The sequence below is a fragment of the Coregonus lavaretus genome, assembly GCF_964263955.1.
Source record: "Coregonus lavaretus genome assembly, chromosome: 19".
NCBI lineage: Eukaryota > Metazoa > Chordata > Actinopteri > Salmoniformes > Salmonidae > Coregonus > Coregonus lavaretus.
This window is the reverse complement of record NC_140006.1, coordinates 7,577,013-7,604,418: the sequence shown is the minus strand read 5'-3', so window position 1 is coordinate 7,604,418 and position 27,406 is coordinate 7,577,013. Positions and strand designations below refer to the sequence as shown.

The following is a 27,406-nucleotide window of genomic DNA, read 5'->3' as shown; positions in this document are numbered from 1 at the left end:
ATTTTTTTTATTTTTTTTATTTTTTTACAGAAATACATTTTGTGCAATTGGACTAGATGAAACAATTAATAATTATGTTAATTTCATGACAAAGATAGAATGGCGCTTGTTGAATCATACTGTATGTTTATACAAACTGAAAATGATTTTTCACTTTTTAAATAAATATATGTACAGCATAAATTATCATGTACAAGTTCAGAGAATGACCTGGGGTTGTTTTGTTGCAGCTTGCTGCTCTTGCCTTGAATGTATTAGGTGTACCCCCATATGTTTTGTGGTACACCCATACTGTATATGAATGTATTGTCTCCCCCACATGCTTCTCCTTTGTACTTTAAGGCAAAGAGGGAATAGTGTGGGTACAAAGAACTTGACACTCTAGAAATGTTTCAACAACGGCTAACACCTACCGGAGCAGTATGGCTCTGACACATACCTGTCTCTGTCATTGTGTGTGTCCCAAATGGCATCCTATTCCCTACCATATGTAGTGCACTATATAGAGAATAGGATGCCATTTGGTAAGCAGCCATTGTCTCCATCATAGAGTAGAGCGTATTTGAGTTCTGTTGATCCCTTCTCTGTTGAATGTGAACATGAATGTCTTGAAAAGCCATTCTAGACATCGATAAAAGAGGTCTTCAGAAAACTTAACCGCCAGTGTAAATGTACCAACCAGTTTCTCAATTATAGAAAACATTTAGATAGCCTATGTATCCCTTTGTTTCAGATGTGGAGATATAAAAAACTAATTCTAGATTTTACCTTAGCTGTAAAGTTTTACGAATAACCTCCAATGATGTGGGGGTTTGAGGAAGTTTAGTTTGTTATAATATATATTTTTTAAGAAATGCGCACTTCCTCTTTGTCCATAGTCCACAAGCATTGTCTATGTAAGGAGAGTGTTGTCACATTCACCTCTCAGCTTGACAGACAGACGGACAGACTCACACATCCACTGAGAGGGGGGCGTTGATTAGCTAAGCTGAAGATGGAAGGCCAAAGCTTAGATGTCCTGTCATTATCCACAGATCCCCAAGCCCTCTGAAGTTTCCCACAGTTCTTTATTATCCCTTATGTCTCCTGATACTTGTCATATAAATAGTTTATTAGGTACACCCATCTAGTACCAGGTCGGACCCCCCTTTGCCTCCAGAACAGCCTGAATTCTTCGGGGCATGGAAACATTGGTATCAAGGGACTTAACGTGTGCCAGGAAAACATTCCCCACACTATTATATCACTGCCACCAGCCTGTACCGTTCACTTCAGGCAGGATGGGGCCATGGACTCATGCTGCTTAAGCCAAATCCTGACTTTGCCATCAGCATGATGCAACAGGAACCGGGATTCGTCGGACCAGGCACTGTTTTTCCACTCCTCAATTGTCCAGTGTTAGTGAAAGCATGCCCACTGTTTTTAGCTGATAGGAGTGGAACCCGGTGTGGTCGTCTGCTGCAACAGCCCATCTGTGGCAAGGACTGATGAGTTGTGCATTCCGAGATGCTGTTCTACACACTACTTTTGTACTGTACCGTTATTTGCCTGTTTGTGGCCCGCCTGTTAGCTTGCACGATTCTTGACATTCTCCTTTGACCTCTAATCTACAATATGTTTTTGTCCATAGGATTGCCATTGACTGGATGTTTTTTGTTTGTCGCACCATTCTCGGTAAACCCTAGACATTGTTGTGCGTGAAAAGCCCAGGAGGCTGGCCATTTCTGAGATACTGGAACCGGCGCAGCTGGCACCGATGATCATACCATGCTCAAAGTCGGTTAGAATGGGCAAAACGAGTGACCTAACGTTCAATCGAACAGTAACTGATTGCCTCGATGCCGGTCTGCCTGCTTTATATACAGTTGAAGTCGGAAGTTTACATACACATTTACATGATATCCCGCTCAGCCCAGTCAAAACTGTTCGCTGCTCTGGCACCCCAATGGTGGAACAAGCTCCCTCACGACGCCAGGACAGCGGAGTCACTCACCACCTTCCGGAGACATTTGAAACCCCACCTCTTTAAGGAATACCTGGGATAGGATAAAGTAATCCTTCTACCCCCCCCCCCCCCCCCCCCCCTTTACTCCAACCCACCCCCAATTGTTTTTTTTTTATATAAGAAAAAAAAAAAAAAAAACAGTTTGAATACATTGTAAAGTGGTTATCCCACTGGCTATAAGGTGAATGCACCTATTTGTAAGTCGCTCTGGATAAGAGCGTCTGCTAATTGACGTAAATGTAAATGTAAATGTACACTTAGGTTGGAGTCATTCAAACTAATTTTTCAACCACTCCACAAATTTCTTGTTAATAAACTATATTTTTGGCAAGTCGGTTAGGACATCTACTTTGTGCAAGACACAAGTCATTTTTCCAACAATTGTTTACAGACCGATTATTTCACTTATAATTCACTGTATCACAATTCCAGTTTGTCAGAAGTTTACATACACTAAGTTGACTGTGCCTTTAAACAGCTTGGAAAATTCCAGAAAATGATGTCATGGCTTTAGAAGCTTCTGATAGGCTAATTGACATAATTTGAGTCAATTCGAGGTGTACCTGTGGATGTATTGCAAGGCCTACCTTCAAACTCAGCGCCTCTTTGCTTGACATCATGGGAAAATCAAAAGAAATCAGCCAAGACCTCAGAAAAAAAATTGTAGACCTCCACAAGTCTTGTTCATCCTTGGGAGCAATTTCCAAATGCCTGAAGGTACCACGTTCATCTGTACAAACAATAGTATGCAAGTATAAATACCATGGGACCACACAGCCGTCATACCGCTCAGGAAGTAGACGCATTCTGTCTCCTAGAGATAAACGCACTTTGGTGCGAAAAGTGCAAATCAATCCCAGAACAACAGCAAAGGACCTTGTGAAGATGCTGGAGGAAACAGGTACAAAAGTATCTATATCCACAGTAAAACGAGTCCTATATCGACATAACATGAAAGGTCGCTTAGCAAGGAAGAAGCCATTGCTCCAAAACCGGCATAAAAGCCAGACTACGGTTTGCAACTGCACATTGGGACAAAGATCGTAATTTTTGTAGAAATGTCCTCAGGTCTGATGAAACAAAAATAGAACTGTTTAGCCATAATGACCATCATTATGTTTGGAGGAAAAAGGGGGTAGGCTTGCAAGCCGAAGAACACCATCCCAACCGTGAAGCACGGGGGTGGCAGCATCATGCTGTGGGGTTGCTGTGCTGCAGGAGGGACTGGTGCACTTCACAAAATAGATGGCATCATGAGGAAGGAATATTATGTGGATATATTGAAGCAACATCTCAGTCAGTTAAAGCTTGGTCGCAAATGTGTCTTCCAAATGGACAATGACCCCAAGCATACTTCCAAAGTTGTGGCAAAATGGCTTAAGGACAACAAAGTCAAGGTATTGGAGTGGCCATCACAAAGCCCTAACCTCAATCCTATAGAAAATGTTTGGTCAGAACTGAAAAAGCGTGTGAGAGCAAGGACGCCTACAAGCCTGACTCAGTTAGACCAGCTCTGTCAGGAGGAATGGGCCAAAATTCACCCAACCTATTGTGGGAAGCTTGTGGAAGGCTACCCAAAACGTTTGACCCAAGTTAAACAATTGAAAGGCAATGCTTCCGAATACTAATTCAGTGTATGTAAACTTCTGACCCACTGGGAATGTGATGAAAGAAATAAAAGCTGAAATAAATCATTTCTCTACTATTATTCTGACACTTCACATTCTTAAAATAAAGTGGTGATCCTAACTGACCTAAGACAGGGAATTTCTACTAGGATTAAATGTCAGGAATTGTGAAAAACTGAGTTTAAATGTATTTGGCTAAGGTGTATGTAAATTTCCGACTTCAACTGTATCAAGCCACGGCCACATGACTCACTGGCTGTAAGAGCAAACAATTTTCGTGAACAGGGTGGTGTACCAAATAAACTGTGTAGAACGTCTTCTCATTGTATGTAATGTCTGCTCTTCATATAGAATGTCTCCCACCATATCACTCTGCTGCTGGCGCATAGTATAATAAGTCTTATAAATATATACACAAAAATATACACAATCATAGTGGGTTGTAATATAAATAATGTAGAAAATCGTATTTTCTTTACACATCCTCTGAATGGCATCCACAGTGGGCCATAGTGTGCCAGCAAAGGTCGGGTTGGTCGTCCCGAGCTCTGGTGCAGTCAGTCAGTCCTTCCTCTCTCCCTCTCTCCCCTGTAGCTATGATACTGGCTGCATTCTGATTCTCCACACTTTTTCCAAAGTATGCACTTTCCCACTTCTCATCATGGATTTCAAAGCGTAGGATTGGTGTAGGCTAAGAATTGGCTGGAGGGAGTTGTTAGATCCACCATTATTAGATCCATGACGGGGAGTGTGCAAATGCACACTTAAGGAGAAGTGTGAAGAATCAGGATGCAGCTCAATGATAACTCTGTCTATACGTTGGTCTCCAGGCCGTTCATGTCGATGGAGCAGTGGTCCTTGTCCTTGTGCTCCCTCTGGTGTTGGGGAGCGTGGGGGTTCCTCTTCCTCTGCTCCGGCCGAACCCCCTCCTCCAGCTGCATCAGACGAGCCACATCTGGGCCCCCCGGTCCACAGGGAGTGGGCTGGTGCACACCATTCTTCTGGTACGTCATCTGCTGGATGCTGATCATGGGCTTGGTCTCGCAGATCAAAGGCACCTGAAGGGGGTAAAAGACAACGGGAGGTAGAAGAAGGAACCAATCCGTGAATTTGTGCTAAAGCAAAGAATTCCCAATGCAAAACAAATAGATAGGTCCACTGCTGGTTCAAATGTCAGGACGCAATGGGAGGTACAAAGAAACCAAACATTTAAAACGGCCAACACACTTGGATATATTGTAAGTTGCAATTGAAACTTTGTTTTAATGTTATTTTATCTCATAACTACATGTCTTCATAGCCCACCCATAAATGTAGAATAAACCAATCCGTGAAATAATGCCAAACCAAAATAATTCCCTATGCAAATAGAACTCTAAGGAAGAATCTTAATATCTGTATTCAACAGAGAGATTGGGAAATAACTTCAATTTAAATTGTATTTGTCACATGCGCTGAATACAACAGATGCAGACCTTACCCTAAAATGCTTACTTACAAGCCCTTAACCAACAATGCAGAGTTTTTTAAAAGTAAGTAAGAAAATATGTTTAAAAAAAAGTAATAAACTAAAGTTTAAAAAAAGTAACAATAAAATAATAATAACGAGGCTATTTACAGGGGACACCGGTACCGAGTCAATATGCGGGGTACAGGTTAGTCGGGGTAATTTAGGTAATATGAACATGTAGGTAGGGGTAAAGTAACTATGCATAGATAATAAACAGTGAGTGTCAGCAGCGTAAAAAAGGGGGTCAATGCAAATAGTCCGGGTAGCAATTTGATTAACTATTTAGTAGTCTTATGGCCTGTGGGTAGAAGCTGTTCATGGTCCTGCATCGATACCGCTTGCCGTGTGGTAGCAGAGAAAACAGTCTATGACTTGGGTGGTTGGAGACTTTGACAATTTTTAGGGCCTTCCTCTGACACCACCTGGTATAGAGGTCCTGAATGGCAGGGAGCTCGGCCCCAGTGATGTACTGGGCCGTACACACTACCCTCTGTAGTGCCTTGTGGTCGGATATCGAGCAGTTGCCATACCAAGTGGTGATGCAGCCATTCTTTAGGCGTTCTTCACTGAAGAAATTCAAATCAAAGACGCTGTTGCTCATCTGCGCTGGACGGGAAATGGCTACATCTATCGTGACTCACCAGCACCTGTGGCTCTCTCTCACTGCCATGAATTAGCCGGAGAGAAACAAGCTGCTCAACGCGCCTATCTCCAAGAAAGCCCTTTACGGGGCCGCCGTGGTGCAGGCGACTGAGCGCTTTAGAAAATTGGAGGGAGGAAGCAGCTGGCTAAATATCTGCCTCTGGCTACGTCAGCCGCGCAGCACCGGCAGCTGTCCTCCTCATCCTCCTCTTCCCAGAGACCGGGGTCTACAGCTCAGCGGCATGCCTGCCGCTAGGCGACAGCTCCAAGCAACACTCCTGCTGTTCCAGCTGCCCCAGCGCCGACCCTCCTGCCCAGCAGTACACGCCGGCAAAAGCACAAAGGCAAAACCCTCGTGATCAGAAGCGACGCTGCGTTTGACGCAACGCGGGGGAGCAGATGGAGGACCCGACTGTAGCCGGCTTTCCTTCTGTCATTCCTCACCCTCCTGTTGGATACTTTGTCTATTTGTAATAAAGAGATGGCATTATTTTAGGACAATGACACAAAAGAGCCCTTTTTCCATGGCAAACCTAAGATCTCTCAGGTTGCTCCTCTCCCTCTCTCTCTCTATCTATCCAGAGGCGTCCGGCCCCCGGTCATAGACACACATAACTCTGGTTCATGCACCCGGCACTCGTCAGAGCAAACAGCGCGTGTGACAGCAAGGGTTCCGACCCGCCAGCAGCCTCTTTTTGGCAGGCAGCGGGGACAACCTCTGGCCCACATATGAGCCCACAGCCTGAGCATGGCTCTATGCTATCAGGAGGCGCTGTTACTGGCGTTACGCATGTAACCATTGTATCAGCACCGCCGGCTTCCACAGAACCAGGCTGTTTCCTCTCCCTTTCACAAGGGGCCACCATGGGCTGTGCCACCGTGTTACGACCAGTGGCCAGTGGCGGGCAGGACCATAGAGGAATACAGATAGTTTCTACTAAACGTTCCCCAGCTGCACGCTCTCCTGCTCTCGCAGCATTATTGGGAGTGGCGTCAAAGCAGCACTCTCCATCCTGGTTAAAACAAACGCTAAGACTGGGTTACACTATCCAATTTCACTGGTCTCCTCCTCCCTACACGGGAGTGGTGGAGATGGTGATGTCATCGACAGAGAAAGTCGCGGCTCTAAAATTAGAGATTGCGGAGCTACTGTCAAAGGAGGCGGATACAGTGGTTCCCTCGGAACAGAGAAACAAGGGGCTTTACTCGCCCTATTTCGTGGTTCCAAAAAAGACTGAGCCTCTTTAAAGTAAAAATACTTTAAAGTACTACTTCAGTCATTTTTGGGGGTATCTGTACTTTACTTTATTATTTCTATTTTTGACAACTTTTACTTTTACTTCACTACATTCCTGAAGAAAATATTGTACTTTTTACTCCATACATTTTCCTTGACAACCAAAAGTACTCGTTACATTTTGAATGCTTAGCAGGACAGGAAAATTGTGAAATTCATGCACTTATCAAAAGAACACGTGGTCATCCGTACTGCCTCTGGTCTGGTGGACTCACTAAACACAAATACATCTTTTGCAAATAATGTCTGAGTATTGGAGTGTGCCCCTGGCTATCCGTCAATTTTAAAAACAAGAAAATGGAGCAGTCTGCTTTGCTTAACATAAGGAGTTTGAAATTATTTATACTTTTACTTCTACTTTTGATACTTAAGTATATTTGAGCAATTATATTTACTTTTGATACTTAAGTATATTTAAAACCAAATACTTTTAGACATTTACTCAAGTACTATTTTACTGGGTGACTTTCACTTTTACTTGAGTAACTTTCTATTAAGGTATCTACACTTTTACTCAAGTATGACAATAGGGTACTTTTTCCACCACTGGCCAGCGCACCCTGACCGAGAGATTAGCCAAACAGCCTTTTCGCTCACGTCAAAGCGTCTGATGGAATGTATCCACCTAAACAACTTTTGCAAGAGTATAGACCTGAAGGACGTGTACTTTCATGTGCCGGTGAAACTGTGCCACGGGAAGTTTCTCTGCTTCGACTTCCGGGGAATATTGTACGAATACATGAGGGAGCCGTTTAGGTACTCCCTGGCCCCAAGTGCGTAATGTTGGCTTACTTGGGAGTGTTGGCTTACTTGCGACTAGACCCTGTGCGTCATCGTCGCCGGCTGTTGGTCGTTCCCAGCAACCTCAGGGCGGATCTGTACACGTGGTGTCCTGATGGGAAGAGTCTCCTCTCACATTCCAGTCTATACAGATGCTTCTCTGACTGGATGGGGGGGACATGCCAGAATCGAGCAGTGGGGGATGTGTGGCCTCCATTGGAGAATCGCCACATCAATCTCCTAGAGCAAGAGACGGTGCTGATGGTTCTGCAACATTTCGCTCCTAGGCTTCAGGGCCGCAATGTGTTGCGCTCTACCAGCTGGCAAAGAGATTGTGGTTGTGGGTGCACTGGCGCCTTCACTCCTTGACAGCCCGTCATATCCCAGACTACCTCAATGAGGGGGCGGACCTCATGTCTCAAGGGGGTCCTCGGGATAACGAGTAGCACTGTTCGGGAGAGCCGACATAGATCTGTTCGCGTCGTGAGCCAATGCGCATTGCCGCCTTTGGTCCACTATGAAGGTGTACGCCTCAGCGATTTCAGCTTGTCATGAGGGTTTTGGTAAATCAATCAAATCACAGGAGGGGACTAAGCACACACCCCTGAGCATTGGCGGCTCCTGAAAAAATTCTCAGGGGGGGCAATTTTTCTGATGATTTAGGTGACCTACACACATTTTAAAAAAGATATGTCCAGCAACAACATGAAGACAGGGGCAGCATATAAGTCAATACCAGAAGCATTTATTGACTGATCTCAAAAGTGTTGGCTTACCAGGGTTGGTGGAGCCCTCAGTTTCATCTTTGCCTCGCAAAGCTAACTCAAACACGCCGCAAAACTTCACACACTGGATTAGCCGGCTGAGGATGTGGCGGTTCTTGCTAATGTCGTAGTAAATATATTTGTTATAGTGAATATGGAATATGATATGTTGAGTAAAATGTTGTGCTAAGATCTATTTAGGTCAGGAGCTGGTTATAAGTTCTGTTCCTATCCAATAACAATGGACAAAAGGGTCCTATCTTGTCAGCCTTGTCAGCAGGTGGCCAAGGACAACACCCACGCCATAGGCCTCTCAGTTCTTCCAACTCACGAGTTCTTGCTCTGAGGACACACACACACACACACACAAACACACACACACACACACACATCATCACTGTTAAACACACACACACACACACACACACACACACACACACATCATCACTGTTAAACACACACACACACACACACACACAAAAATCCCCTCTCTTAGGCTGAACATTTGAAGACAGAGAACCCGACTCAGAGCCAATGCAACAGTGACAGTAGCCTGGAGGGGACCTCGCCCAACTCATCAGGACCAATCAGAAGATCAGAACTACTAGATTCAACCTACTTCATTTATTGCATAAAATGTCAGCACACAATGTTTCGGGGCTCTCTTCAGATAATAATAATAATAATAATAATAATATGCCATTTAGCAGACGCTTTTATCCAAAGCGACTTACAGTCATGCGTGCATACATTTTTGTGTATGGGTGGTCCCGGGGATCGAACCCACTACCTTGGCGTTACAAGCGCCGTGCTCTACCAGCTGAGCTACAGAAAGTGGATACTCATGGATGCGCATCGCAATTGTAAAATGTCAACACAATTGGAGACACCACGTCATTTTTGGAGACATGTTATTGACAGTAAACTATTGTAGATGCGACTGCTAACTAAATAAAACATTTTAGCTGGCTAGCTAATCATCTTAGCTAAATGTGGGGCAAACAATTCAGTTATTTACCGTTAATTTGAGGGATTGGGGTGAAAGAAATCGAGTTACATAGTGATACTTTACGATATACTGTATTGACAATATCGCAATATTTTAGCGCTAGTTGGCTGTACCTGCACCAAAACACCATTATTGTTCCTTCATAGCTTGTTCTCAATCTTTTCACATTGGGAGCCAATTTGTTTTCAGCACTTTTATTTCCATGACTGATCAAAACTCGTTCTCATGGCTTTCTGATCCCTCTGCAACAGACATATGGTGCGCAATAAAATCACAGTATCGAATCGCAATACGTATAGAATCATGAGACTCGCAATGCTGATGCATATATCTTATCCCAGCCCAAGTTCATTTGCCACAACAAATCTCTTCGCTAGCAAACGCGATGTCTTCTCCAAAACGGCAATGTGTCTCCAGCAATGTTTACTTTTTTGACGTTCTATGGCATCTCCACTTTCCAAGCATATATGACCACATGTAATATTTTGGTAAGTGATGCAAATAGTGAACTATGTAGGGCCAGGATGTAAAATATATGTAGCTGCAGCAATTTCTCTTATCTGATATGGTAAGTAATGGGGCTTAATTTATAGCTCCCTAAGAGTTTGACGAACGGGTCCGTGCACGCGATTCCAGATATCTTTACCTCTGAATAAACTGCCTTTATTATACCATATCCACCCTGTCCAAAGTCTCTACTTGGTCTCAGTTCTCCAGTAAACTTGTGATTATCAACACTAACCTCATCGTTGTGGCGGCGGACAGCTAGCCTGTATCCCTCATCAAGTTGAGTGGCAATGTTATTTTTCCGTTCGTACCAATTTTTGGAAAATCCTCGGGTGTAGGACTTTCCGCCTTTAGTAGAAACCTGTTGAATTATTAAATTTGGTCTGGGAGGTCCTAATTGTTTCGTTGCCAATTTATCTTCATTTGTTCGCCGACAAAAAGGAACTTCTTTCAAAGACACAATCCGCTCTTTTCTCAGTTACGTTCATGGTTACGTTACGTTACGTATGACGAAAGCGCGTAAGTGCAAGCCCTCAGACACCCATAGAGATTGTATTGAAGGCTCTGAAATTTGAAAAAAATAGATTTTACATTAGAGGCTATGAGAGACTTCTGGGCGATTTTCAACCTGACTGAAATCGCCCCAAAAGGGGGGGGAGCCATTTGAAGCACGACTTTAGCCTGATTCGACATTTAGTGGCAGTGTGGCACTGTGGCAGATCAGACGTATAGATTACAACACTGATAACTACTGTTGCCGTGATATAATTGATTAGAAAAAAAATCCCTTCCTTTTCCCGTTTGGCAGTGCGTCGCCCATATCGCCCTATTGAACAGGCCGCCCCTGCCCCTGAGGGGCCCACATGTTGATGGTCAGCGTGGCGGATGTGTTGTTGCCTACCCTCAACGCCTGGGGGCAGCCCGTCAGGAAGTCCAGGATCCAGTTGCAGAGGGAGGTGTTCAGTACCAGGGTCCTGAGCGTGGTAATGGGCTTTGGAGGGACTATGGTGTTGAATGCTGAGCTGTAGTCAATAAACATCATTCTTCCATAGGTATTCATTTTGTCAATGTGGGTGAGGGCAGTGTGGAGTGCAATATAAATCTGTGGATCTCTTGGGTGTTGATGTGGCTAGGCCACTCCAGGACCTTGAAATGCTTCTTACGAAGCCACTCCTTCGTTGCCCGGGCGGTGTGTTTGGGATCATTGTCATGCTGAAAGACCCAGCCACGTTTCATCTTCAATGCCCTTGCTGATGGAAGGAGGTTTTCACTCAAAATCTCACGATACATGGCCCCATTCATTCTTTCCTTTACACGGATCAGTCGTCCTGGTCCCTTTGCAGAAAAACAGCCCCAAAGCATGATGTTTCCACCCCCATGCTTCACAGTAGGTATGGTGTTCTTTGGATGCAACTCAGCATTCTTTGTCCTCCAAACACGACGAGTTGAGTTTTTACCAAAAAGTTATATTTTGGTTTCATCTGACCATACGTCATAGTTGACGTGTACCTATGATGAAAATTTCAGGCCTCTCTCATCTTTTTAAGTGGGAGAACTTGCACAATTGGTGGCTGACTAAATCATTTTTTCCCCACTGTACACACAAAACCCCATAATGACAAAGCAAAAACTGTTTTTTTTATTTTTTTGCAAATCTATTACAAATAAAAAACGTTTAAATTCCATTTACATAAGTATTTAGACCCTTTACTCAGTACTTTGTTGAAGCACCTTTGGTAGTGATTACAGCCTCGAGTCTTCTTGGGTATGACGCTACAATTTGGATGGGGAGCGTCGCTGCACAGCTATTTTCAGGTCTCTCCAGAGATGTTTGATCGGGTTCAAGTCCGGGCTCTTGCTGGGCCACTCAAGTACATTCAGAAACTTGTACCGAAGCCACTGCTGCGTTGTCTTGGCTGTGTGTCGTTGACCTGTTGGAAGGTGAACCTTCGCCCCAGTCTGAGGTCCTGAGCACTCTGGAACAAGTTTTCATCAAGGATCGCTCTGTACTTTGCTTCGTTCATCTTTCCCTCGATCCTGACTAGTCTCCCAGTCCCTGCCGCTGAAAAACATCCCCACAGCATGATGCTGCCACCACCATAGGGATTCACCATAGGGATGCTTGGCATTCAGGCCAAAGACTTCAATCTGGGTTTCATCAGACCAGAGAATCTTGTTTCCCATGGTCTGAGAGTCCTTTAGGTGCCTTTTGGCAAACTCCAAGCTGGCTGTCATGTGCCTTTTACTGAGGAGTGGCTTCCGTTTGGCCACTCTACCATAAAGGCCTGATTGGTGGAATGGTGCAGAGATGTTTGTCCTTCTGGAAGGTTCTCCCATCTCCCATCTCAGAGTGACCATTGGGTTCTTAGTAACCTCCCTGACCAAGGCCCTTCTCCCCCGATTGCTCAGTTTGGCCTGGCGGCCAGCTCTAGGAAGAGTCTTGGTAGGTCCAAACTTATTCCATTTAAGAATAGAGGCCACTGTGTTCTTAGGAAGCTTCAATGCTGCAGAAATGTTTTGGTACACTTCCCCAGATCTGTGCCTCGACACAATCCTGTCTCGGAGCTCTACGGACAATTCCTTCGACCTCATGGCTTGGTTTTTGCTCTGACATGCACTGTCAACTGTGGGACCTTATATAGACAGGTGTGTGCCTTTCCAAATCATGTCCAATTAATTGAATTTTCCACAGTGGACTCCAATCAAGTTGTAGAAACATCTCAAGGATGATCAATGGAAACAGGATGCACCTGAACTCAATTTCGAGTCTCATAGCAAAGGGTCTGAATACCTATGTAAATAGATTGATGAGGACATTTTTATATTAAATCCATTTTAGAATAAGGCTGTAACGTAACAAAATGTGGAAAAAGTAAAGGGGTCTGAATACTTTCCGAATGCACTATAGCTAGCTAGAAGATAGTTATGAAGTAAAACGTTTGCTTTGTGTATATCTTGTTTCGTCTATTGTTACGATTGTCCTGGCTGGAAGAAGGTTCAGTGAATGGGGAGGTGAAGCGTGAGGTAATACAGTAGGGGGAGTGCGAGTGCTTCTCAAATGTAATGTTTTATGCATTCTCCACACTCTCGTCCTCACAAGGACGTACTCAAGAGAACGTCTTCAGAGAATGCACTCGGAGCATGAGTGTACGGTAGAATGCATATTGAGAAACAGAGTTTCTCTCACCTGCTCTCCCTCCTTGATAAAGTCTTTTCTACAGATGTGAGCCATGATCCCCGTGGCCAGAGCGTCTCCCATCACGTTGACCATGGTCCTGAAACGGTCTCTGGAACACAAAAATAGGTTCAGCTGCCTTGGTGGTGGTGGGAGGCTCTGTTGGTGCACTGCACACACACTGAAGCTACAGTCTAGTAGTGTTGTGAGAGCACTAGTAACACATTACAGTACCACAGTTTTTGTGGCATATTGAGATCACTATAGTATATATTTTAAAATCAACTTCTCGTAATATCTCAGTACAATGTTATTCTTAATAATAAGATTCTATAAAACCAGTTTTTTATTGACTTTGTAAAATACGGCCAACTTTGCTTAGGTTTAACTTTATTCACCCTTTATCAACTTTTATTATGTCAAATATAAATAGAAACTGGGCGTGAAGACCAAACAGAAGCGTTGTGTACTTACAACGCCCAATCCACAGCAATGATAAGTGTGATGTCATCAGTGGGCAGGCCCACTGAGGTTAGCACGATCACCATGGTGACCAGTCCGGCCTGCGGAATTCCAGCTGCACCAATACTGGCAGCTGTGGCTGTGATACTGGGATCAAGAGAGAGAGGAAATTACACCAGTGACCTTGACTGGATTAGGACAAATCTGTACAGTCTCCAAAACCTCCCAAATGATATCATATAACCATGGATGCATTCCAAATGGCACCTTATTGTCAAGGGTTGCTATGGTAGGTGTGGTGTGGAATCAGGCGCAGGAGGCAGAAGTAAAGTCCAACAAAAATACTTTAGTAGAATTCACAATGAATATCCACAACCAGCCCGGAGGCGAGAAAAGCGCGCACAGGCGTATACAAACGGGCGCAGTAAACAAGTGCGTAATCTACTCCAAAACAACAAACAAGGAGGAAAGCACAAAATAGCGCACCAAAATACATGTAGCGCAGCAACACGACATGGAACAATTACACACAACATCTAACTAACAACAAGGAAACTAAATAGGGTGCTAATTGAGACATAACACAAAACAGGTGTGACAAACAGACAAAACCAATCAAACAAGAAACATAGAGCGGTGGCAGCTAGTACTCCGGAGACGACGACCGCCGAAACCTGCCCGAACAAGGAGGAGGGGCCGCCTCGGCCGAAACCGTGACAGTACCCCCCCCTTGACGCGCGGCTCCAGCCGTGCGCCGCCCCCGGCCTCGGGGACGACCCGGAGGACGCGGAGCAGGGCGCGTAGGATGACCACGATGGAATTCAGTCAGCAGGGACGGATCCAGAATGTCCCTCCTCGGCACCCAGCACCGCTCCTCCGGACCGTACCCCTCCCACTCCACGAGATATTGGAGACCCCCCATCCGGCGTCTCGAATCCAGGATGGTCCGAACAGTGTACGCCGGAGCCCCCTCGATGTCCAACGGGGGCGGAGGAGTCTCCTCAATCTCAAAGTCCTGGAGTGGACCAGCTACCACCGGCCTGAGGAGAGACACATGGAACGAGGGGTTAATATTCTTGTAATCAATGGGCAGTTGTAACCTGTAACACACCTCGTTCAATCTCCTCAGGACTTTAAAAGGCCCCACAAACCGCCGACCCAGCTTCCGGCAGGGCAGGCGGAGGGGCAGGTTTCTGGTTGAGAGCCAGACTCGATCTCCAGGTGCGTACACTGGCCCCTCACTGCGGTGTAGGTCGGCGCTCGTCTTCTGTCGACGGATGGCTCGCTGCAGATGGACGTGTGCAGCGTTCCACATCTCCTCCGAGCGCCGCACCCACTCATCCACAGCAGGGGCCTCGATCCGGCTCTCATGCCAAGGTGCCAGAACCGGCTGGTACCCTAACACACACTGGAAAGGGGTTAGTCTCGTGGAGGAGTGGCGGAGAGAGTTCTGTGCCATCTCGGCCCAGGGCACATATCTCGCCCACTCCTCCGGCCGGCCCTGACAATATGACCTCAGAAACCTACCCACATCCTGGTTGACTCGTTCGACCTGCCCATTACTCTCCGGGTGGTAACCCGAGGTAAGGCTCACCGAGACCCCCAACCGTTCCATAAAGGCTCTCCAGACCCTGGAGGTAAACTGGGGGCCTCGATCGGACACTATATCCTCGGGTACCCCGTAATGCCGGAAGACGTGAGTAAATAGAGCCTCAGCGGTCTGTAGGGCAGTAGGAAGACCCGGCATGGGAAGGAGACGACAGGCCTTCGAGAACCGATCCACAACGACCAGGATGGTAGTATTCCCCTGTGAGAGGGGAAGGTCTGTAACAAAATCCACCGAGAGGTGGGACCAGGGTCGTTGTGGAACGGGCAGGGGTTGTAATTTACCCCTGGGCAAATGTCTGGGCGCCTTACACTGGGCACACACTGAGCAGGAGGAGACATAAACCCTCACATCCCTGGCTAACGTTGGCCACCAGTACTTCGTACTAAGGCAGTGCACTGTCCGGCCAATACCTGGATGTCCAGAAGAGGGGGACGTGTGAGCCCAATAAATCAGCCGATCCCGGACCTCGAGCGGGACGTACGTCCGACCCACCGGACACTGTGGAGGGCTAGGGTCGGTGCGTAATGCCCGCTCGATCTCCGCATCGACCTCCCACACCACCGGTGCCACCAGACAAGACTCCGGTAGTATGGGAATGGGCTCCACGCACCCCTCCTCCGTGTCATACCGCCGGGACAGGGCATCTGCCTTCCCGTTCTGGGACCCAGGGATGTAAGTGATCTTGAACACAAACCGGGCGAGAAACATAGTCCATCGAGCCTGGCGAGGATTCAGTCTCCTAGCTGCCCGAATGTATTCCAGGTTACGATGGTCGGTCAGAATGAGGAAAGGGTGCTGAGCCCCCTCAAGCCAATGCCTCCACACCTTTAGGGCCTGTACTACGGCTAACAGCTCCCTGTCCCCTACGTCATAGTTCCGCTCCGCCGGACTGAGCTTCTTAGAATAAAAAGCACAGGGGCGGAGCTTAGGTGGTGTGCCGGACCGTTGGGAAAGAACTGCCCCGATACCGACTTCAGACGCGTCCACCTCTACTTGGAAGGGTAACGTGGGATCCGGGTGCGCCAGCACCGGAGCCGAGGTAAACAGGTCCTTCAGTCTCCCAAAGGCCCTGTCCGCCTCAGCCGACCACTGCAAGCGCACCGGACCCCCCTTAAGAAGAGACGTTATGGGAGCTGCCACCTGTCCAAAACCCCGGATAAACCTTCGGTAGTAATTCGCAAAACCCAAGAACCGCTGCACCTCTTTAACCGTAGTTGGGGTTTGCCAATTACGCACGGCGGACACTCGGTCCACCTCCATTTTCACCCCTGACGCAGACAACTGATAACCCAAAAAGGAAACTGACTCCTGGAAGAACAGACATTTCTCGGCTTTGACATACAGGTCATGCTCCAACAGTCTCCTCAATACCCTGCGCACCAGGGCTACATGCTCGGCCCGAGTAGAACTGTACACAAGAATATCATCTATGTACACCACTACTCCCTGCGCCTGCATGTCCCGGAAAATCTCATCTACAAACGATTGGAAGACTGATGGAGCATTCATTAACCCATATGGCATGACGAGATACTCGTAATGGCCGGAGGTAGTACTAAATGCTGTCTTCCACTCATCGCCCTCCCTAATGCGCACCAAGTTATATGCGCTCCTGAGGTCCAATTTTGTGAAAAACCGTGCCCCGTGTAATGACTCCGTCATGGTCGCAATCAGCGGGAGTGGATAACTATTTCACAGTCACCTGATTGAGACCGCGGTAATCAATACACGGACGCAAACCTCCATCCTTTTTCTTCACAAAAAAGAAGCTCGAGGACGCGGGAGAAGTGGAGGGCCGTATGTATCCCTGTCTCAGAGACTCGGCAATGTAAGTCTCCATTGCCCTTTTCTCCTCCTGTGACAAAGGATACACATGGCTCCGCGGGAGCGCAGCTCCTGTCTGGAGGTCTATCGCACAATCCCCCTGTCCTCCCGAGTGGCGCAGTGGTCTAAGGCACTGCATCGCAGTGCTAGCTGTGCCACTAGAGATCCTGGTTCGAATCCAGGCTCTGTCGTAGCCGGCCGCGACCGGGAGACCCATGGGGCGGCGCACAATTGGCCCAGCGTTGTCCAGGGTAGGGGAGGGAATGGCCGGCAGGGATGTAGCTCAGTTGGTAGAGCATGGTGTTTGCAACGCCAGGGTTGTGGGTTCGATTCCAGTATAAAAAATAAAAATGTATGCACTAACTGTAAGTCGCTCTGGATAAGAGCGTCTGCTAAATGACTAAAATGTAAATGTATGAGGTGGCAACCTTGCCGCTCTGGTCTTACTAAACACGAGTGCCAAATCCTCATACTCAGGCGGAATGTGCAGTGCTGGCATCTGGTTCGGGCTCTCCACCGAGGTCGCCCCTACGGAAACACCCAGACATAGCCCCTCACACTGAGCAGACCACCCTTTAAGAGCCTTCTCTCGCCACGAAATCGTAGGATCATGGGTAATCAACCAGGGAAGCCCCAGTACCACCGGATACGCAGGAGAGTCGATCAGATAGAGTTGAATCGTCTCCTCATGACCCCCCTGCAACATCATCCTAAGTGGCGCCGTGACCTCCCTAATTAACCCAGATCCTAACGGACGACTATCTAAGGCATGTACAGGGAAGGGTTTATCGACTGGAAGGAGGGAAATCCCTAACTTAACACAGAAATTACGATCTACAAAATTCCCAGCTGCGCCTGAATCGACTAGCGCCTTATGCTGGGAACGAGGTGCAACCTGTGGGAAACAAACAGGTAATGTAATGTGTACGACAGAAAGCTCTGGGTAAGTAGGGCGCCTACTCACCTGGGAGGACTCCCCAATGTGTGACCTGCCATCTCCCTCACCAGGGGACCCTCCCCAGCACCTAGCCGCGGTGTGCCCTCCGCGGCCACAGTTGGTGCAGGAGACTGCCCCCCTCGGGTTCCTTCCTCTCTTCCCTCTAGCGCCAGCACCTCCAAGCTCCATCGGGCTCTGCTCGGAGGCGCTGGAGGGTGGAATGGGAGGCCCCCACCTGGGACGTCCGCGGTTCGCGAGCAGGGTGTCCAGCCGAATGGCCATGTCCACCAGCTGGTCAAATGTTAGTGTAGTATCCCTGCACGCTAACTCTCTGTGGACGTCCTCCCGAAGGCTGCATCTAAAGTGGTCTATGAGGGCCCTCTCATTCCACCCTGCATCGGCCGCTAGAGTCTGGAACTCCAGCGCAAATTCTTGAGCGCTCCTCATCCCCTGTCGGAGGTGGAATAGACGCTCCCCCGCCGCCTTCCCTTCTGGTGGATGGTCGAAGACAGCACGGAAGCGGCGGGAGAACTCAGCATAGGTGACTGTGGCGGCGTCTATTCCCCTCCATTCGGCGTTGGCCCACTCCAACGCCTTGCCGGTGAGACAGGAGATGAGGGCGGAAACGCTCTCGTATCCCGAGGGCGCCGGGTGTATGGTGGCAAGGTAGAGTTCCACTTGTAATAGGAACCCCTGACACCCATCACCCGTCGTACGCCCTCGGGAGCGAGAGCCGAATCCCACTGGGTTCCGGTAGTTGGACGGGCGGGCTGTCCGATGGTGATGGTGCGATAGGTGGGGGTGTGGGTACCCCGCTGGTTTCCCATCGATGGAGGGTGTTCATTACGCGGTCCAAGGCGTGTCCGATCTGGTTGATACGATCCTCTTGACCGCGCAGACGCTCCTCCATGATGTCGGTGGGTGCTCCTGCTGATTCCATAAATGGTGTGTAATTCTGTCAAGGGTTGCTATGGTAGGTGTGGTGTGGAATCAGGCGCAGGAGGCAGAAGTAAAGTCCAACAAAAATACTTTAGTAGAATTCACAATGAATATCCACAACCAGCCCGGAGGCGAGAAAAGCGCGCACAGGCGTATACAAACGGGCGCAGTAAACAAGTGCGTAATCTACTCCAAAACAACAAACAAGGAGGAAAGCACAAAATAGCGCACCAAAATACATGTAGCGCAGCAACACGACATGGAACAATTACACACAACATCTAACTAACAACAAGGAAACTAAATAGGGTGCTAATTGAGACATAACACAAAACAGGTGTGACAAACAGACAAAACCAATCAAACAAGAAACATAGAGCGGTGGCAGCTAGTACTCCGGAGACGACGACCGCCGAAACCTGCCCGAACAAGGAGGAGGGGCCGCCTCGGCCGAAACCGTGACACCTATTCCCTATATCAGGGTTCCCCAATAGGCGGCGCGCAGGCCAAATTCGGCCCGTGGGTGATTTTATTTGGCCACTAAAATCCTTTTCATGTTGGACATAAAAGACTGTAAAATCACCAGGAAATCAGCTCAAAGTGATTTTAATTTAGTAAATCTGATCCCAAGTATTTCCATGCATAAATAGAGAAGCATATGTGACTCGTTACAGGAAACTAGGCGTATGTCGCGTGTCACTACTTCACAGGAGAGCCATTTGAACGTAAACTTTTTTTTAAAATCTAAATGCATTTTTTGGGCAGAAATGCCTTCTGGAACATGTGAACTTTCATGTGCCTTAATAACAAACTTGTATGCCATCTGTAAATATGTTTAAAATTGTTAAATTACGAGCCTAGTTGGTTTAGCCACAGAAAAAGACAGCAACCTTCCCGCTAGCCATGATTGGCTGAGATAATGAGTGGGCTGGACATGCCGAGAGATGAGTTCGGATTGGTCAGCCATGTAGCACGCTTCTGTCTATTTGAGCTGGCCCGTATGTGTAGGTAATCCTGTCTAATGCAGCTTTTAAAAAATAACATATCGGGTAGTAGAACTGCATAAGTGTTGCTCTCCACTTTCTGGAAGACCAAGTTTTGAAATCTGTGGAATTAGAGTATGATAGCTAAGGAGATGGAGAAAATACCTGTCTCCGGATTACATCTTCAAACTAAGGGCAACCATGGCATCCGTGACAGAGAGGGAGAAGCGTCCATCCTTGTATACAGGTAAGATAGTCTAGCTAGCTACATTGTCAGATATTACACGTTTCTAATTTTGTTAGAAATTCGTTTTCATTTCAAGTTAAAGTGTACTGTTAGCTAGCTAGCTAACGTTAGCTAGCTGGCTCGCTAGCTAGCTGGCTCGCAGGCTAACGTTACGTGTATGATCTGTGTAGTAATATTATTAGTATCTCAGAGCCATTTGCTTTGCTAGTTATAGCCTAATGTTAGCTAGCTAACGATGAACCTGGTTGGTTAGCTACCTGCAGATTCATGCAGGGTAGTAACATCATGAGTTGGGATTATGGTTCCTTGTTTAGCTAGCTAGCTACTTGTCTTAACAAAAGACTCCACTGTGCATTTCAATAGAATGTTAATGATGTCACTGCAACAACAGTTGATAGACCTAGCTGGTAAATTCGCTCTGGCTAACTACTCCGATTTCAGATCACTCTTGTCTGAGTGTGCCAGAGCGCAGAATTTACGAACGCTCAACACCCATTGTATATGGCCGGTGTCAGTAAACATAGGCAAAAAAGCGTAAATTGTTGCCAGCAGCACAATTACAGTCACCAACGCTCTGGAAAAAAATAAAAACAACCTAACCAGCTCTGCTAGGGCGAGTAAAATGGTCAGTGAGCTGTTCTCTCTTTGTGTCTGGAAGTAGCTAGCAAGCTAGCCAACGTTAGCCAGTTAGATGTGTGCTTGACTGCTGTTGTTAGGACAGAATGATCGGATCAACCCTTAAAGAGATGGGTGGGGCTAAAGCTTAAGAGGGTGTGAACGATGCTGAATGGTGTAGACAAAGAAGAGCTCTCCAATAGGTGTACCAAAACATTCAAAGGCCATTTTCTCACAAGTGAGGTTACACATTTATCAACTTTCAAAGCAGAATTACTTTCCCGTTGTTCCTCAACTGTAGTGTATTATATACCATTTTCTAGCTCTAAGTCTCTACTTTTATCTAATGCAAAAAACACAATTTCAAATTTTGCTACATAAGACCGAATTGAGCCGGACGGTCACATATGTGATTGTATCCCAATGTAATCAAGGTTTGAAATTATTCTGTTTTTGTTAAGTACTATATCTGTTTGGGATTCTTGCGGTCAATTTGCAGTGTACAAATTATTGTTAACTATGTTCCTGGTCCCCCGACCATCCGCTTAGGAAAAATCGTCTCATGGCTGAATGTAATTGGGGACCCCTGCCCTATATAGTGCATGGCTGCATCCCAAATGCCTATTCCCTATATAGTGCACTACTGGGCTCTGGTCAAAAAAAGTGCACTGAATAGGGAATAGGGTGCCATTTGGGATGCTCCCCATAAGAGAAAGACAAAAGAGCAAGAGAAAGCGAGTGGAAGAAAGACAGACTGACTAATGAATCCATTGGTTCTTGGTGCGTGACGTGGTGATTGTATATAATGTGCACCCACACAGACACAAAGATACAGATACAGTAATTGACATCTGACACAATGGCTGAATTTCTGTCCCGTTTGGCCTCCCTGTTTGGGAAGCCTCTGAGAACATACTGACACACAGGCTGCGTCACAAATAGCACCCTATTCCTTTTATAGTGCACTACTTATGACCAGAGCCCTATGGACCCTGGCCAAAAGTAGTGCACTATAAAGGGAACATGGTGCCATGTAAATTTAGGACATACACTCTGAGTACACTCTGAGACACAGTCTATCTCTGGAGCCCTGGACACTCCAGCCTACAGAGTGACCAGCACTACGCTACGAACAGCCAAACGTCACAGGAAAAGACAGGACGCCACCAAATAATGTAAAAACCCTCCTGATAACTCTGCCGTGACAAGAGAGCTGAGTAATACAGGTCATTTGGGTCTTACTGCCAGGAGATTACTGCCTGCCTGGCCACAGTCGGTTTGCGTCCAAAATGGCACCCTATTCCCAATCTAGTGCACGTGCACTACCTTTGACCAAAGCCCTATGGGCCTTGGTCAAAAGTAGTGCACTACATAGGGAATATGGTTCCATTTGAAAAGCAGCAGTCTGTGACGAGTAGATGAGGATAGGATAGGTCTGCTTAATGTTATTACAGTTTAACATGCCATTAAATCAGGGGAGAGCAAGGCCATTTTACACCGCAGATCTGCAGGTTGGGAGGAGGAGGAGGGGTCCGGGCTAGTCTGTCTGCCTGTCTGCCTGCATGCGTTTGATTCAGTATAATCTCATAATGTTCATTCATTAATTCTTCCTAAAAACTGTAACACCAGATAAATGTCTGTGTTGCACAAAATGCAAAGCTACAGATTTGTTGAATCCTTGGTGCTATTTTGGACAAAATAATTCTCCACATGCTTATCATTGGTGCCTATAAAATGTAACCGATGCACCAATTTGTAAGTCGCTCTGGATAAGAGCGTCTGCTAAATGACGTAAATGTAAATGTAAATGTAACCGCACAGGGAATACACATAAATGGATAATTAAGCAATCAATATGATAATTCCATGTATTTTTCACCCCATTCCATTCTAGGAAATTCCATTGCAGTAATCGGATCTTCCAACAATTCTCCAGGTTTTTGACCCATTTGTTTACACTACATGTTCTAATCAAAACTACTTTCTACGTGTTTAATAAGTCTGTTTCTAATTGTAATTGAGATGCCCCATGCATCCATTTTCATACTAAGGCCAGTGTTCAACCCAATCGTGCTTGTAGACAATATGTCTTTTAAATGTGTTTGTGGAGATCGCATTCAAGGTAAATGCTGCAGATGTCAGCTCAATTACAAATTACCTTTAAAGCGTCAATCTGCAGTTGAAACAATAAGAAAGCGCATTCCCTGCCCCTGTTTCGGTAAAATGCTATTGGGATGGGGCTGAAGAAATGTGAACACTTTCAAAATTCATAGACAGAGCCATAGATGCAAGGACTGACCATCCATGATATGGATGTATATATCCAAAATTACATTTCTAGGCCTAGATTCAATCAGATCAAGTGTTAACCGGCGATAGCCGACACCTGCATAGCTGATGTTTTGGTGGTGTCGGAGGTGAAACTGTGTTGGAGCTGTCAAATCGGTGAACAGCTGCTCTTGTGATCATTGTCACGAAACCACACCCGTCCCACTCGTGTTAAAGTGTAGAACGAGAAAGTGTAGGCAATATAGAAATAATGGAGAATCATTAAACGAAATAATGAGGATTTCTATAAGCCTTATTGAGGTGTAGATTACTTTTCACAATCCAGTGTTCGCACTTATAAACAAGGCTGCATGGGTTTTCTCTTAATGAGAGAAATGTCCGCTTTAGGTATAATGCCAGAAGCCACTTGTGGATTTGACAGCTCTAACCCAGGATGTCGGCTGAAGCGGATCTGATTGAATCTGGCCCTTAACCATGTTTTGTGGCTATATAGTGTTTGTTTACATTTACTTTGTTTACAAACATTGGAGTAAAACAAGCCTATATTTTGGGTTCTGATTGGGTAAGCTCATGAGGCATTTTGAAATTATATTTTTCAAGAATCAATGGGTACATAGGGTTTATAGGCCTCCTGTAGCTCAATTGGTAGAGCATGGCGCTTGCAACGCCAGGGTTGTGGGTTCGATTCCCACGGGGGGCCAGTATGGAAATGTATGCACTCACTAACTGTAAGTCGCTCTGGATAAGAGCGTCTGCTAAAATGACTAAAATGTACATATCATTAATTCACAAGTCCAAAAATAGATGTAGCAACTTTAGATTGCCCCTTTAAATGTACGCGCTATAGCTAGGTTTCTGATTAAATCCCAGCCTAAAACACTAAAAACCCTCTCACAAGTAATTTGTTAACGCTCCCCTCCGCCTAAGACTATAGGCTACATACCTGATGGTGATGATCTGGCCAAAGTCCAGCTCATAGTTGTTGACCTGGGCGATGAAGATGGCCGCCACGGCCTCATAGAGCGCCGTCCCGTCCATGTTGATGGTGGCACCCACGGGGAGTACGAAGCGGATGATGCGTCGGTCGATGTGGTTGTTCTCCAGGAGGCACTTGAAGGTGATAGGCAGTGTGGCAGAGCTGAGGAGACAGAGGAGCAGATTACGTTTTAGATTAGTATTAATATTGGATTAAACTCGCTCAACTCTATTGTCTTGTGAAGTTGAACAGGCATTACCATTCAAATCAACTTTAGTGATGGGTGGCCTATAATATATATTTTTAATTTTGTAGCTGTGGATTGCGTGTAGCCCAATCATGAGGCATGCCTACAGTCGGGAACGCGCGGCAAATCTGTCAGTAAACAGCATGCAGCCAAAACAGGCTTTCGCAATATTTCAAATACAATCGCGGGAAAATACAGGTTGGAAACCAAATGGATCCTGCTGAAACGAGAAGACTAATCGGTCTGTAGGCTACCAAGTTATCAATTTCCAAATAGGCCCATTGAGTGAACACCATTGTTTTAACAAGTAAAACAAGAGAGAGATAAGCTTTTGGCACGAGCGAATCGGCCATCGCCACTCAGCATCATTGGGTGAGTCAGTGAAATTGGAAAGCTTTTTTAGGACTATAATTTCCTCCTCATAGTGCACAATATCTGTGTCTCCACACACCTACTGTAGGTCTAGGCTATTGATGGATTGAAGACAAGGGCATTTTTATTGATCTCAGATTCTCAGTTGTCAGTGTCAAAGTAGTGGCTGTAGTGACCATAACATTGTGGCAATAACAAGGAAAGCCAAAGTGCCAAAGGTTGGGCCTAAAGTAATTTATAAGAGATCATACAAAATGTTTTCTTCAGGATTCTTGTGCTGAGAATGTAAAAAATGTATGTCGGTGTGACGCGTATGAGAAAGTGAATCCAGATGCAGCACTGGAAGTATTTGTAAAATGATTCATGCCAATTGTTGACAAGCATGCACCTGTTAAGAAACTAACTGTGAGAACTGTTAGAGCCCACTGGATTGATGATGAATTGAAAAATAGTATGGTTCAAATAAATTAAGTGAAAGAGGTGGCAAATAAGTCAGCCTGCTCAGCTGATTGGTTGACAGTGTAAATTGAGAAAAGTTGTGACTAAACTTAACAAAAATAAGAATAAATTATATTACCAAACAAAGATAAATGACATAAAACACAATGGGAAAATACTTTGGTGTAATACCCCGGTAGCCCTTTCCTGCAGTCAATGATTAAAGGCGCCCTCTTTGGCCTCATGGGTGGAATGTTATGAATATTTTTCATAATATCTTAATTAATCAATATTATTTAAAACAACCAGACAAAAGTACTGTGTTTCTATGTCAGACAGTTTTGTTATATTTCAGTCTTCTGTGATGTATATAAAGTGTAATATTGGGATGCAAACTCAAAATTGAACACATTTCATCTCTATATCTGACATGGTACAGTTGTCTTCTTTTTTTAAGCCCATAACCATGTGTGTGAGGTGTATACATTTGTTTCAAAGTAGATTTGTTTAAGACTACCAAGAATCACTCTGTGTGACCCTGATTTAGCCCACTGCAGTAAAAGGTTAAATTATATCATGGGCAGAAAACTCAATTTATCTCCATCGTTCATTGAAGTTGATGTGCCATTTATAACAAAGGTGGTAAAACTATTGTTATCCATCAATATTGATAAGCCACCAGGTATAGACAACCTTGATGGGAAACTATTCAGAATGGTAGCCACCCCTTTTTGCTATGTCTTTAACCAAAGCCTAAAGAAGTGTGTGTGTCCACAGGCAGGGAGGAAGTTAAAGTAATTCCACTGCCTAAAAAAAGTAAAGCACCCTTTGCTGACTCTAACAGCCGCCCAATCCGTTTGCTGCCTGTTCTTAGTAAACTTATGGAGAGGATTGTGTTTGACCAAATAAAATGCTATTTTTCAGAGAACAACTTAACTACTGACTTTCATCATGCATATAGAGAAGGGCACTCAACTTGTACTGCCCTGACTCAGATTACTGATAATTGGATACAATAAATGGATAATAAGATGATAGTTTGAGCTGTATTGTTAGATTTCAGTGCAGCCTTTGATGTTATTGATTATAAATTGTTATTGAAAAAACTCAATTGCCATGGCTTTACATCAGTTGCCATCACATGGTTGGAGTTATTTATCCAATAGAAACCAGAGAGTGTTCTTCAATGGAAGCTTCTCTAACTAAGTGATAATGCCTGAGAAGCCAGTGTTTGGAGGATATATTGGCACTGGTGTTGTTAGGGCCGAGACGATGTTGAGGTTACCAACACATTCAAATAATGATTTTCATTAGCTTTATTTTGATGAATTTATTCATACTATTTCATCCTTCCATAAGATATAGTCCCAACACAAATCTAGGGTTGCTACCCAAGCCGACTGGTCGTTCGTTCTATCGGTTCGATTGCCACACATACAATTATTTGTAAGGGCCCTCAATCGAGCAGTGATTTTCAAACACAGAATCAACCACAAAGACCAGGGAGATTTTTCAATGCCTCGCAAAGAAGGGCACCTATTGGTAGATGGGTAAAAAAAAATACAGACATTGAATATCCCTTAGAGCATGGTGAAGTTATTAATTACACGTTGGATGGTGTATCAATACACCCAGTCACTACAAAGATACAGGCATCCTTCCTAACTCAGTCACCGGAGAGGAAAGAAACCGCTCAGGGATTTCATCATGAGCCCATGGTGACTTTAAAACATTTACAGAGTTTAATGGCTGTGGTAGGAAAAAACTGAGGATGGATCAACAACATTGTAGTTACTCCACAATACTAACCTAAATGACAGAGTGAAAGGAAGGAATCTTGTGGCAAAGAACTGAACTTTATGTCCTAAATACAAAGCATTATGTTTAGGGCAAATCCAACACAACACATCACTGAGTACCACTCTTCATATTTCCAAGCATGGTGGTGGCTGCAGATTTTTAGGATAAAAAGAAACGGAATAGAGCTAAGCACAGGCACAATCCTAGAGGATTTCTAACAGACCCTGGGAGACAAATTCACATTTCAGCAGGACAATAACCTAAAACACAAGGCCAAATATACACTGGAGTTGTTTACTAAGATGACATTGAATGTTCCTGAGTTGTCTAGTTACAGCTTTGACTTAAATC

At 45.5% G+C, this 27,406-nt stretch overlaps 1 protein-coding gene across 1 annotated transcript in view; it reads right to left on the bottom strand.

Moving 5' to 3' along the window:
* Positions 1–4,445: 4,445 nt before the first annotated feature.
* Positions 4,446–27,406, bottom strand: part of LOC311146226 (excitatory amino acid transporter 5-like) — a gene marked incomplete at both ends in the record, with an annotated part of 98,526 nt that continues 75,565 nt past the window's right edge. The window contains 4 exons of the mRNA XM_084182733.1: positions 4,446–4,691; positions 13,330–13,429; positions 13,792–13,926; positions 24,166–24,360. Of these exons, the coding sequence (XP_084038859.1) occupies positions 4,446–4,691; positions 13,330–13,429; positions 13,792–13,926; positions 24,166–24,360 (676 nt within the window). The remainder of the gene's footprint in view (positions 4,692–13,329; positions 13,430–13,791; positions 13,927–24,165; positions 24,361–27,406) is intronic.